General features: G+C 33.0%; 1 protein-coding gene across 1 annotated transcript; it reads left to right on the top strand.

Moving 5' to 3' along the window:
• Positions 1 to 658: 658 nt before the first annotated feature.
• On the top strand, positions 659 to 994 carry LOC107849307. Its single transcript, XM_016693918.2, has one exon. The coding sequence runs from the start codon at positions 659 to 661 to the stop codon at positions 992 to 994; it is 336 nt and encodes a 111-aa protein (XP_016549404.2).
• The last annotated feature ends 14,369 nt before the right edge of the window (positions 995 to 15,363 follow it).

The following is a 15,363-nucleotide window of genomic DNA, read 5'->3' as shown; positions in this document are numbered from 1 at the left end:
TGGCCTTTCAATGCATGTTTCCGCATTTTTATGTTATCTTATGTAGTATAAAGGTACAGATATCAGTCATGGGTTAGCTTGTGGTCCTTCGGGGTCATGAGCACCGTGTATCATTTCGGTTCAGCAAATTGGGTCGTTACAGTTTTATTTAAGAGATAAAATATCTAACATTACATGTATATTTGCTTAAATGGTTAAGTTTTCCTAACGATTCTAACTGTTTATGTGCATGGTTATATGTGTGATGTGTTTTTGAAGAATTTTATTATTATGTAGTATGTCTAATGATCTATTTTAATTTGATTATATAATAGATTAACCATGTCTTCATTCAATCCCTTAACTTCTATTCTGAATCAAAATAAATTAGAAGGCCCTAACTATGTGGACTGAAAATATAATTTGGATATTGTTCTTACTGCTGAGGGATTTTAAATTTATGTTGATTGAGGAATGTCCTGTTAAGTCAGATGAACCCACTGATAATGAGATTAAAGAGTACGATAAGTGGGTCAAGGCTGATGAGATGGCAAGATACTACCTTCTTGCCTCTATGATAAATGTGTTGCAGCATCAGCAATAGTCCATGACTACTGCCTATGATATGTTTGAATCTCTCAAAGAGATGTTCGAAGAGTAAAATTATCTTTCAATACAGATGGCCATGAAAACTCTTTTGACCACAAAAATGGTTGAAGAAACTTTGGTAAGGGAACATATTCTTAAATTGATGAGTCTATTGAACGAGCTGGAAATTCTTAGTGCGGTTATTGATAAGGAGTCTCAGGTTAAGATGGTCCTACAGACTCTGCCAGACAGTTTTCAGCAGTTTTGCTTGAATTATAACATGAATAAGATGGACTTATCTCTTGTGAAACTGTTGAATGAGCTGCAAGCGGCAGAATCTATCATTAAGCAACAAGCTCCTCCTGCGACGTTGATGGTTGACAAATTTTTGTCTTCGACTTCTAAGCCAAAAGGCGAAAAAAAATAAAATAGCCTCAGAAGGTTTCAGGTGCTAATGGTGGTGTGGCAAAGCTTAAGGGAAAATGCTATCATTGCAAGCAACCTGGTCATTATAAGAAACGGTGTCCCGGCTACATAGCTAAGATGCAGAAACAAGGTACATCTTTTTCATATGTCGTTAAAACATTTTTAGCGGTTGTTTCTACCCAATTTTGGGATATAGATTTGGGAGCCACTAATCATATCTGCACATCCTTGCAGGGGTTTCAGGAAACACGACGCCTAAGTGAAAATGAACTGAACGTGTTTCAAGAAAATGGGGAACCAGCACCAGCCTTAGCTATAGAAAATATTTCTATTTCGTTTAGTAGTTCTAGAGTTTTAAGACTGAATAATGTTCTTTACGTACCTTCTATAAGAAGGAATTTACTTTCAGTTTCAAAAATAATGGATATTGGTTACAATGTTTATTTTGCTAATAATTGTGCAATTATTAAGTTTAATAAGCATTTTATTATTTCTTCTCCTAGAATACATTATTGTTTGTATTTGATGTTTTCTATGATATGCTACAAAAAATGGAACTTAATAATGTTGATCAATCACATAAAAGAAAATATATTTTGGAATTGAGTGAAACATACTTATGGCACTTATGTCTAGGTCATATAAATATAAATAGGATCTCACGGTTGGTTTCTGATGGACCTTTGAGCTTATTGAAAGTGAAGGCACTTCCAACTTGTGAATCTTGTTTAGAAGGTAAAATGACCAAGAGACATTTTCCTTCCTAAAGAAATAGAGCCGGTAATAAGTTAGAATTAATTTATACTGATTTTTGTAGTCCAATGAATATACAAGAAAGAGATAGTTCTGAGTATTTTATGACTTTCACAGATGATTACTCGAAATATGGATACATTTATTTGTTGCGCCGTAAATCTGAATGCTTTGAAAAATTCAAAGAATTTAAGATGGAAATGAAAAAGCGACATAATAAACATATCCATACATTACAATCTGATCGTGATGGTGAATACCTTTCTGCGGCATTCATTAAATACTTATCAGAATTAGGAATTATATCTCACTATTCTGATCCGGGAACACCACAATAAAATGGTGTGGCAGAACGCCGAAATAGAACTCTTATGGAAATAGTTAGATCAATGTTAAGTTATTCAGATTTGCCCTTTTCTTTTTGGGGTTATGCATTAGAAACTACAAATTATATTCTGAACTTGGTTCCTTCAAAATCAGTACCTTTAACCCCATATGAATTGTGGAGTGGGCGCAAGCCTAGCCTATGGCATATTTGGATTTAGGGTTGTCCAGTACATGTGCTAAAAGAAAAAACTGATAAGTTGGAATCTAGGACAGAAGTGTGCATTTTTATTGGATATCCAAAAGGAACAAAAGGGGGTTTATTTTACTATCCTAAGGAACAGAAGATAATTGTTTTGACAAATTTCAGATTTTTTAAAGAGGATTATTTAATGAACCACGTTCCTAGAAGTAAAATTATTTTACAGAAATTGAGCAATAGAATAACGAATAATGAAACACAAGAACAAATTCCAAAAACTATTATTGACATACCATTCCATCCACGTAGTCGGAGAAATGTCAATAAGAAAGAGGTTGCACAAGAGCAAATACTTGACATTACACTACCTCAAAGTAGTGGGAGTAACATCGAGAAACCTGCAATTGTGGAAGAAAATATTCAGGATAATGTCGAGGAACCTGTCATAGTACAGGAAGACATTGAGGGTTTTCAAAATTTAGTTCCAAATGTAGCAGATCCTGTAGTGACTAGTCGTCGTAGTGGGAGAACTATTAAAAAACCTTTACGGTTTGCACTCTTGGGAGAACATATGATAGAATCCCTGAGGAGCCTAATACGGAACCTTTTAATTACGCTGAAATACTACATGATAAAGATGCTAAAATATGGATTACTGCTATGAAGTCTGAATTGGAGTCTATGTATTCCAATCAAGTTTGGGAACTTGTAGAACCACCTACAAGAGTCAAAGTCATTGCATGTAGATGGATCTATAAGAAAAAGAGAGGTGTGGATGGAAAAGTAAAAGCTTTTAAGGCTAGGTTTGTTGCGAAAGGGTTTACTCAAAAAGAAGGAATTAATTATGAGGAAACTTTTTCACCGGTAGCTATGCTTAAATCCATTAGGATTCTCTTATCCATTGTTGCTCATTATGACTATGAGATTTGTCAAATGAATGTCAAGACGGCTTTCCTAAATGGAAGTCTTGATGAATGCATTTATATGGCACAACCAAAAGGTTTCATGGAAAGTGGTAATGAACATAAGTTTTGTAAACTTAAGAAATCCATTTATGGGTTGAAACAAGCATCTAGAGCATGGAATACTTGTTTTGATAATTCAATTAAGACTTTTGGTTTTGATCAATATGAAAATGAGTTATGGGTTTATAAAAAATGGGATTGAGACAGAGTAGCATTTTTTATTCTGTACGTAGATGACATTTTGCTCATAGAAAATAATGTGAGCATGTTGAATTCTGTTAACGAGTGACTGTCCTCGCATTTTGATATGAAAGACTTGGGAGAAGCGACTCATATCCTTGGGATCAAGCTTATGCGAGATCGCAAACAAAGGATATTATCGCAAACAAAGGATATTAGGTTTATCTCAAGCACTTTATATTGATAGTATTCTTGCAAGATTTAGCATGCAAAATTCTAAAAAGGGATTCCTTCCTTTTAGGCATGGAATTACTCTATCAAAAGAGCAGTCGCGCAAAACGACCGATGAGATAGAGAGAATGAAGGCGGTCCCTTATGCTTCTGCTGTATGGCACCTCATGTATGCTATGTTGTGCACTAGACCAGATATCTGCTTTGCTGTTGCATGGTTAACAGATTTTAGTCTAATCCCGGATAAAAATATTGGACTGCGATTAAGTATATAATCAAGTACCTTTAAAGGGCTAAGAATTGCATGCTTGTTTTTCACTCTGGATATCTTGTAACTATTGGGTATACTGATCCAGATTTTCAGTCAGATAAAGATTCTAGAAAATCTACCTCAGGATATGTGTTTACTTTAGGAGGTGGAGCCATTGTTTGGAGGAGTATCAAGCAATCATGTGTTGCTGATTCCACCATGGAAGCCAAATATGTAGCTGCCTCTGAGGCGGATAAAGAGGTTGTTTGGCTCGGTAACTTTCTGAAAGAGCTTGGAGTTGTTCCTTCGGTTCAAATACCATTACCACTTTATTGTGACAATAGTGGTGCAGTTCCAAACTCGAAAGAACCACGAAGCCATAAAAGAAGTAAGCATATTGAAAGAAAATATCACTTGATTCGAGATATAACTCAAAGGGGTGATCTGAGAGTTTTGAAGATTGAGTCGAAGAACAATTTGGCAAATCCATTTATAAAGGGCTTAACCCAGAAGGTTTTTGATAAGCATGTGGAAGAAATGGGTGTTAAAATTGTGCATTCACGGTTATGAGTCTAAGTGCGAGATTGTTAGGATATACTATTAACCATGTAATTTGTGTTATAGTATTATATTTTCATCTCATGCAAAAACTATTTATTATATTAATAAAATCTTTATTTGAATAGATCATTGTGTTAACATGTGTGTCCTTTACTTAATAGTAGACAATTTTATGTATGGAGTATTTTAGCTCATGCACGGAAGATTAATATTGTCGGTTCTTATAAGTAATAAATTAACGTTCACAATCAAAGATGAGGTAGGACAAACATCTTGATGATTGTAGCACAAAATTAAATATAATTTGATCTTAATTATGGGAGTGGTAATATTCCAACTTCTTGTGCTAGTAAATTTTGTATGTATTGAACGGACCAACTAAAAATATTTGTTTATGTTCTGAATATTGATAAATGATTTCTCTAGTCCATTACGTGTACTTATACTCTTAATCTTGATATAATTATTATGATCTATGTGGTTTGTTTTGTCTTTTTAATCCATTAAAAGGTGAGACTCTTTTGTGAGTCAACATATTTCTGATAGGTTGGATGATGACGAATCACTTAGTGAAATATTAATTAGTTGATAGAACCATGTCTTGAACTTGAGATAGAAGATACCCCTCTATGGTTGCTTATAAATTTTCACGTGAAAACTCTGCAGGTGGATTTTGTATCTGTCATATGAAATTAGTTAAGCATTATAAATAAAGGATTAAATTAATTAATGAGTTAAATTTTTCAGAGAATTTAATTTAATTGATTGGTGTCGGTAATTCTAACATGGGGAGTTAAATAAGATGTAATGGTAGATTTCGAAATTAAATAGAGGAGTGCAATTATAGATTTTTAGTGAAATAATTTATAGTTTATTATGATATGATAATTCTTTCATCACCAAATTAATATCATAATTTGAAGCCTCACTTAATAAATCTGCGGTCCCTGCTATACCTGATTAACTAATCAATTTTGAAAAAGAAAAAGGAACTTACTAGAAGAAGTAATATTATTTACTGGTCATCTGAAAGAAAAATAATATCTTCTGACCTTAATTGGTTGAAAACGTTTTGGACAACTAAAGAGACCTAAAACGTTTTGGACAACTAAAGAGACCTAAAACGTTTTGGACAACTAAAGAGGCCTAAAAACGTTTGCCTCTTGATTTCCCCTTATTTATGAGAAAACAAGAATAAATAGGGATTAGGGTTCAAAAGATAAAGTGAATTCCATCTTTTCTTTGAGTCTAAAAAGACTTGCCCACACAAGTTTGACAAGCAAAGGTTAAATCAGGCCGTAGTAGAAGACTGCAGAACTGAAGGCCAAGGCATTGAATGATATTTGTGAAAGCTTCAAGAGGTAAGTTTTCTAATTGTCGTTTTGATTACGTTATCTAGATTATATGTAAGTTATTGATCTTGTAGAATTATTGCTTCCGCTGTGCATGTTCTAACAAATAATTGCCGCAACCTAACTTCTTAACACGTACTATCCATGTTGGACTAAGGCTCATACGAATTGTCATTCAGGCTACATACTATGGAACTTTAAAAGTGTGTGTATTATGTGGGCTTTATTTATGCTTTACAAAATAGCTCACTTTCATCTTCCATTTTAATATAGAATGTCATGTGCATCTCATCTTCAGAAGCTTGTCGGCTTAGAAGTCTGTCGGTCTCCTCTTGACATAGCCTTCCGACAAGAGCGTCACATACACCTTCCTTAGGATTTTAGCATCACCGTTGAGGTTAGCCCGTCATCATACTGAGGACTACATGTTGTTACGCCATATATGTCATTACGATCAAAGTTCATCGCACGTATTGTCCATTTTGAGCCTAGCCTCCATGGATTTTTCTTTCGGGCTATGCCATGTTGAGCCCCAAAAAAGTGCGTACCATGTGAACTTTATCAGCTATACCTTATAAAGTTATTCATTTTTCTCTTTCATTTCGATGCAAGATTCACCTAAGATATTATGCACACATTATCTTCAAGAGCTTGTCAATTCTGCTTGACCCACTCTCATCAGTCCACCCACCTTTAAATCCGTCACAACAATGTTGTAGAAATTTATTATATATTGTTTATTTTGCCAACTAAGCATTTGTTTCTCACAATTTATAATACAATTTTAACTTCCGTATATCAACTCTACACATTATCAGTACTTGAAAAAATATTATAATTATTCATAATAAGTGAAACATATTATATATTATTTAATTAATAATTTATCAGGACAAATTAAATTATACCGGTAACGTAAATTATTTTTAGTATCTTTTATTTTAAGTAATCATTTGTTACATTGCATTTACCAGCAAGCAAAACGAATCCTTTTATAACACTATTACATGCTTTCGGCAAAAGTTAGATTAAAAGAACTAAATATTCAGACCAAAAAAAAAAAAAGAAAAATTTTAAAAATATTGCATTCCTTAAATCTATGGATCTGTTTCTAAATACTAGTATGTTTTAGGGGGGCCCTTCTTGTTTAGGATTATGTTAACAAAGATTATTTGACTAATATTTTCAAATGTCACTTCCTCAAATATTTTAATGTAATTCATATTATTAAATATTTTCCACATTTCAGGGCCAAAAGTAAATATAAAGAACCAAAAGTTTCCCTAAATAGCTGCAAATTATCATATTTAAATATGAAACTGCAAATTCTGGATGGGTTCAACAGCTTTTTAGGAAATAATAATAGTCAATGTGCTTCCTATTTTGGTTTTTTTTTTTCTTTATTTTATTCTCTCTTGTCCTTGAAAAGAAAAGTCAGCAGGGTCAATGCGCTTGACTAATTCATTAAGGATACACAATCAATAATTTAAGCAAGTTCTTCAATTAATTATTTTACCATTGACAAAGTTTAGAGTCTAAAATATCCTAAAACCAAGAGTAATTGACCTTTCTTTGTCCTAAATATCTTGCTTAATTCGAATCCTACTTGTAATCTTCTCCAATTAATGAGTTGCTAGTAAATTCAAAGTTGAATAAATTCCTAATATATAATCCTTTTATTTTAAATCGAATGTCTTAGTAAGCGTTTGGACAATATTCTATTCAAGTTATAAAAAATGGAGTAGAAACTAAGAAAAAAATATACGATAAAGTTGTACTTAGACGCAAATTTCACTTGGAAAAAAAAATTATTCATTATTTTACTTGAAATATTTCAAACAATTTTTAAATATTTCAGAAGTATTTCAATTATTTAAGGTTAACATTTGTTAAGAAAGAACGACCAACTAGAATTTGCAAATACTGAAGTGGATGTGTCGAAATCAATTTACATAACTTATAGTACTACACAAAAAAGATTGATTTTGAGCTATGGGCAAAAATTTTAACATCTGAATCTGTAGATAAAATTGTTTAGCGACGGATTAATGATAAAATAAAATTTGTGCTAAAACGCATGTAGAGTGATTTCTGCCAAATTGATTCAAGCAAAAGCTTGATAGTAGGATCGGTATATTCGCGCAATGCAATATATTTGAGACAAAGTAAAAAAAAAAAAAAAAAAAAAAAAACTTGCCTTTTTGTTATAGTAGATCTTTTAATTTTTACCCTTAATTCCTTCTTTAATTTCCAGTGTAAAGGAAGAGGTTTTCTCTAATGATTGTAATAATTCTGTAGAATGACAAAAATCAAGATTTAATTATGGCCCCCCACAAAATGACAGAAAGTAAAGATGTAAAATGATATAATTTGAGCGATATTATTATTAGGATACTAATTATTTCTGGTTATTTTAATTTGATAACTTGAGAGTTGAGATAATTGGTACCTATGACCTAACAGTAACTTGTTTTCATCGTCATTTTTCTCTAATAAGTTTATTAATCATAATGCTTATTTGACCATGTGCATTTTTATGTCACATGAATGAATGCCTGGTTTAATTGCTCAAAATAAAAAAATCGAAAACAAATAATATTTCTCACAATTTTTTCAATTTACTTGTGAATTTTCGAGTGTTGGCTGCAGGAGGATCTAAATCTTTCAAAAAGTGTTTAGATCCCTAAATTATTGTTTTGACATCAAAAAATTTGTTGTCAAATTTTGCTAACAGATAGTTATATTAGGGGATAAAATTTAATTGAACAAATTTGAGCAGAAACCAACACATATTAAAGGAATTTTTTTATTTATTATTTTTTTGGGGCTTAAAAAAGGAATTGATATTTAAGTAAAACTTAGTATTTTGGTTATAAAAATAGTTTAATGCTTTTAATTACAATAAAATATAAGTTAAGCGAGAATCTATGAAATCAACCATATAGATAAGAACCGATCTTTTAAGAAGCTTAGTCTTTACATGACTTACTTTAGAGCGAGACACTTGAAAAACACTGTAAAACACATGCAGGGCTTACGAACCCAGCACCCTAAGTACATATGATGCTTGACGCCTCGTTCAATCGTTGCCACACAAATTATCTATATTATATACTCCTTATCTCAATTTATGTGAGACCACTTTATTTAGTTCATCTCGAAAAATAATGTTATCTTTCCATAATTGAAAGCAATTCAATTTTAAAATAGTCAAAGAGTGCTTTAGATTACAATTCAAAAGCCTTATTTTTTCTTAAACTGAAACTGTTAAATCAAAAAGTGGCACAATTTAACGAAGTAATTCTCAAGCGAACAATTTTTTGTCTATCTAAGCAATCCTATAACGTCCCATTTTTATATGTTCTTTAGACCACACAAAAAATTGCCTGGACTATAGTTGGACTCCAAACAAATACAAACTCATTGCTAATGTCAAATCAAGCATGTCTCATTCCCAAATTAAACTTCAAATGACAACCAAATCCAATCAAATCAAATACTTAAAACTTTACAATTTTCACATCAAATCAAAGAATTGAAATTACTCTTATCAGTACAAATCAACCAAATACCTACATTTCACTTTAATCCAAAAATTGTAACCACTTTTTACATGGGCTCTATCATGTAGGCCAAGATTTGACATTTGGATAAAAGGCTTCTATTTCTATGGGTCCATTTTTCTTACTTCTATGAGGCCCAAAGACAGTTTAAACCATGCGTGATGATTACTTTCTTTTTCACTTTTGACCTTTTTATCTTTTAATGTTTGTTATTATCACCCCTTTAAATTGATCATAATGTTATATAATGATTTGTTACTGTTAATTGTCAATACTTTTCGACCATCATTTAACACCACTAGAGACTGTGATTTTCTCCGCGGCGGATGAATGGGGATATTTGTGTCATAAGACATGATTTTCTCACTTAATTTTCATCGAATTAGCTCACTGGGAAAAAGCATTGGAGGAAAATAAATACTAATTGAAATACTGTGAAGCTTCATATGAAATCGTATCATTCTTTCTGTCACACCATTTAATTAAAATATTTATAAAAATAATCATCGAATATTTTTAAGTGAGATATTTTGATGGGAAAATTATAATCTTTAATAGTGTTACTTCATTCTTAGGTGATTATGAAAGCAATATTGAATTTGGCGGTGCAATTAATAAAGACCAATTGGATTTCATTATTTAATATGTTCACGCCTGAATGTTTTTTCTTTTTGCTTTTTTGTATACTATTAAAATATTCTTTTCAATAATTGATTGTCAAGAATATTGTCAATCAAATACCTCGTGTGTGTGAGCATGTGTGCGTTAGAGAAGCTTGTCAATAATTCAAGATTAGAAGCAAAAAAAAAAAAGAGGAAAACGATATGTACAAACAAAATAGACCTTTAACCTAATATTTTATAGGAATTGGGACCAAGTTTAAATCATGAAACACTTGAATTTCCCACTGAAATTTTTAATTCACCGTCACCAAAATCTACTAATTAATTTGATTGACACCTTAGAAGAACAATTATAAATGGTTACATCTGATAAAGTTAAAAACAAAAAATATAAGCTCTCATACAGTCTATTATGACGATGTTTAGTATTGAAAATACTTTTAAGGGTGTCAAATAAACGAGTTTGGTTGAATTTGAAGGAGTAAAAATAGATTGAGCTATTAAGATTGACAAGGTCAAAATTGGCTAAATAATTGGTTCTGTGCAACTCTTTTTAAATTTTCATTTCTTTGTTTAGTTTTTTTTTTTTTATAATTTATTTAATCACCAAATAATGCTAATAAATTTCTTTTCTTTTATCATCGTCATATACAATACAACAACAAACTCAGTGTATTCCCACATAGTGGGGTCTAGGGGGTAAGATGTACGCAGTTCATATCACTACTTCAGGAGAAGTAGAAAGTTTGTTTCCGATAGACCCCCGGTTTAAGACAAGGAATAATAAACAGATACTTAATAGAGCATGGAACAGGATGTCAAGACAAAAATACGCCACCCATAAGGAATAATAAACAAAGAATAGTAAACACATTCATAATAAAGCATACAGCAAAGTGTCCTAGCAAGAATAATACATCTACCAAGTAATGTCCTACCCCAACGACTCAAACTGGCATTAGCCTTCTATCCTAATCCGCGCCCTCCAGATCTTCCTATCTAGGGTCATGTCCTCAGTGAGATGTAACTGCTCCATGTCCCGCCTGATCACCCCTCTCCAGTATTTCTTCGGCCTACCCCTACCCTGCCTGAAACCATCCAAAGCAAGCTTCTCACACTTACGAACCGTGGCATCCGTGCCCCTCCTCATCACATACCCAAACCACTCAATCGGACTTCCCGCATCTTGTCCTCCACCGAAGCCACTCCAACATTTTCCCAAATAGCCTCATTTCAAACTTTATCACCCGTATTAAGCCCATACATCCAACGCAACATCCGCATTTCCGCCACCTTCAATTTTTGAATGTGAGAGTTCTTGACTGGCCAACATTCCGCTTCATACAACATGGTCGGCCAGACTGCCACCCTGTAGAATTTTTCTTTAAGCTTGGGTGGCACCTTCCTATCACACAACACCCCCGAGGCGAGCTTCTACTTCATCCATCCCACTCCAATACGATGGGAGACATCCTCGTCAATCTCATAATTCCCCTGAATCATGGACCCCAGATACTTCAAACTATCCCTCTTACACACCGTCTGGGAATCCAACCTTACTACCACCTCGTCTTCCTGCCTCACGTCATTAAACTTACATTTCAAATATTCTGTCTTGCTCTGCTCAACTTGAACCCTTTAGACTCAAGGGTCTGTCTCCACACCTCTAATTTATCATTTACACACCCCCGCATCTCATCAATCAAAACTACATCATCTGCAAAAAGCATACACCAAGGAACCTCTCCTTGAATACGCCGCGTCAACACATCCATCACCAAAGTAAATAAAAATGGGCTAAGAGTGAAACCCTGATGCAACCCCGTCAAGATAGGGAAATGCTCTGAGTTTCCTCCCGCCGTCCTCACCTGAGTCTTAGCTCCATTATACATGTCCTTGATTGCTCTAATATACGCCACCGGTACCCCACTCACCTCCAAGCATCTCCAAAGCACCTCCCTAGGGACTTTGTCGTACGCCTTCTCCAAGTCAATAAACACCATATGCAGATCTTTTTTCCTTTCCCTATACTGTTCCACCAGTCTCCACAACAGGTGAATTTCCTCCGTCGTCGAGCACCCGGGCATAAATCCAAACTGATTTTTCGAGATAGACACTATCCTCCTCAACCTTAACTCGACCACTCTCTACCAAATATTCATAGTGTGGCTCAATAACTTAATACCTCTATAATTATTGCAACTCTGAATGTCACCCTTATTCTTATAAAGAGGGATCATAGTACTCCATCTCCAAGCCTCGAGCATTTTTGCCGACTTGAAAATGTCATCAAATAATTCAGTCAACCACCTTAAGCCAGCCTCTTCAGAGAACTTCCAAAAATCCACAGGGATCTCATCAGGACCCATCGCCCTACCCCTACGCATTCTGTGAACAGCCTCTCTGACCTCTTCTACCTTAAAACGTCTATAATAACTAAAATCACGACACACCTCTGTGTGCTCCAGCTCCCCTAAAACAATAACTCTATTCCCTTCTTCATTCAATAACCTATCGAAGTACAACTGTCATCTCTTCTTAATGTGACCATCCTCCACCAATAATCTACCATCCTCCACTTTAATGTATTTCACCTTGTCGAGGTCACGACCCTTCCTCTCCCTAGCCTTAGCAATCCTAAACAACCTATTTTCCCCTTATTTCTCCTCTAACCCTGCATACAAGCTCTCGAACGCTGTCGTCTTAGCCGTCGTAACTGCTAACTTAGCCTCTTTACTAACTATCTTGCACTCCTCCCTATTAGTCCGCTTTTCACCTTCATCCCTACTCTCACCCAACTTAGCGTACACCCCCTTCTTAGTCTCCACTTTCTTCCTAACTTCGTCATATACAATATATTGAATAAATAATTTTTTAGAAAAATATATTTATAAGATTCTCTTTATGAGTCAATTTAAAGGGAAAATCACAAAAATATATAATTTAATAGTCAATATTACACAATCTACCAATAGTTTCAAGTTTTTAAAATATACCAATAGAAAACTAACAAAACTTATCAAATAAGGTAAAGAGAAAAAATGAAATACAGTTAAAAATATCGAAGTTGGGTAAAAATAATTCGTATTCTTTCCTATAATTTCTCCAAATATGTTTTTCAATTCCATACCTAAATTGCATAACTGGAGCGGTGATCATGGTGGTTGTACACCATCGACGGCAGATAGTAACCACCCAAACACGATGTTATTGGTGCGGCAAATACATTGTATAACTGGAGTGGTGATCATGGTGATTGTACACCATCAACGGCAGATAGTAACCACTCAAATTTGATGTTGTTAGTGCGGCAAATACATAGTTATTACCGATGATATCTGATTATCGCGACAAAAATCGATGGCTAATATATCTTCTCCGACCATTTACACATGCATGGTGGATATATGCACACCATGGCAAATCCATCATATTTGACGCCTCATTTTGCACAAAGTTCTCCAAGATCCATTCACTGAAATTTGTCTGTTGGGATTGTGAGATGACAATCAAAAAGGATGCTTTTGATAATGAAGACCGACAAAAATGCTCTTCATCACTCTGACTCATTTTTGGGCTTGAGTTTGAATTTGAATAACATAATACACGATGCCGACGACGAAGGTATAATAATCGGGTAACTGCCGCTAATCTAATTTGCATAACGGTGGTGATCATGGTGGTTATAGCCATTGACGGCGAATAGTAATCACCCGGATATGGTGTCGTTGCTGCGGCAAATGCATAGTTGTTACCAGTGATATCCAGTTATGGCAACAGAGATCGATGGCTGGTATATATTCTCTAGTCATTTACATATTTTGTAAATGGTATAAAAATCATATAGATTTTGGTGCTCCTATAAACATGATATGAAATTGATATAGAAATTGGTGTCCTCTAAAGATTATTTAACTACATCCTAATATATAATATAAAAACTGGTGTCTGTAAAGATTATTTCAAGAAAACTTATGACATCTGAATATGGTTTATTTCTAGGAGGTATAATTACCTCCTAGAAATATGATATAAAAATAATGTAGAAACTCATGCTCCTATAAACATGATATGAAATTTATATAAAAATTAGTGTCCTCTAAATATTATTAACTATATCCTATAAACATGGTATAGAAACTAGTGTTCCGTAAAAGTTATTTTAAAAGAAATTATGACGTTTGAAGATGGTATATTTGTACCTCCTAGAAATATGATACAAAAATGATGTAGAAATTGGTGCTCCTATAAACATGATATGAAATTGATAAAAAAAATTAGCGTCCTCTAAAAATTATTTAACTACATCCTAAAAATATAATATAAACATGATATAGGAAGTGGTGTTTCCTAAAGGTTATTCCAAAAAAACTTTTGACATTTGAATAGTTGATAGATTTTGTAAATAAAAACTATATTTTGTAAATAAAAAATAATATCAATATATTTTATAATATTGACTCTTAAATTCTATATTTATGTGATTTGCCCAATTTTATTTAATTTAAACTATAAATAAGCCGAACGTTTAGATAAATTTAATTTAATGTGTCAAACTCAAAGGAAATAGATGAGTTAATAACACGACCAAATTTGAATAAGTAGGACGAATATTTTGGTGGGCTAGTTTGAGCATTCATGGGAATAAATAATGATGATGGTAAATAATCAAGAAGAGGAACTATTTCTTTCTTTAAGAGAGTTTTTAATTTAAACTAGGGAAAGGTTCAAGGGGTTAAAAAATACTTTCCCATAGGCCATAAGTATCTACTTTATTGTTGAACTAGTGTACATTCCCGCTTCGCGCGGTTAATTTAACAACGAAATTCTTTTTCTAATATTTGGATATTAAAAATAGTGCTATTAATGTAATTCTATTATTTCAAAAATTATTTTTATCTAACAAAATGGTTAAAGTTAAAAATATTTGTAATTGACTTCTTAATATTTCAATTATTTTCATCATATACTAAGAACTTTGATTTCAATTTTTTTGAAAATTAACAAAGAAAAAGCAAAAAAAAAGAAATAAAAGTCTTTCTTTTGCTGCTTCTTATATTTATACATTTACAAAAGTTAGAGTTGTTATTTTTCTGAATAACCAAGTCCATTTATCTTTCTTCTCTAATTAATTAATCTTATGAAAAGTTTCAAGTATCAGTTTGCTTGAATAGTTTATCCTATCATTATAATACATTATTACTTTTTCTTTAATTCAATGCAGAAATAAAAAAAATAGATACGAAATATTCAAGAAGAAGAATATGTGACTTGAAGATATTATAGAGGTCGCCTTTTTAAAATTAGGCATTTTTAAGATTCATACAATAGCTACGTACAAACTTGCAACAAACTAAAGAGAGAAA

The sequence above is a fragment of the Capsicum annuum genome, chromosome 12 (genome assembly GCF_002878395.1).
Source record: "Capsicum annuum cultivar UCD-10X-F1 chromosome 12, UCD10Xv1.1, whole genome shotgun sequence".
Classification (NCBI taxonomy): domain Eukaryota; kingdom Viridiplantae; phylum Streptophyta; class Magnoliopsida; order Solanales; family Solanaceae; genus Capsicum; species Capsicum annuum.
This window is presented reverse-complemented; position numbering and strand designations above follow the sequence as displayed.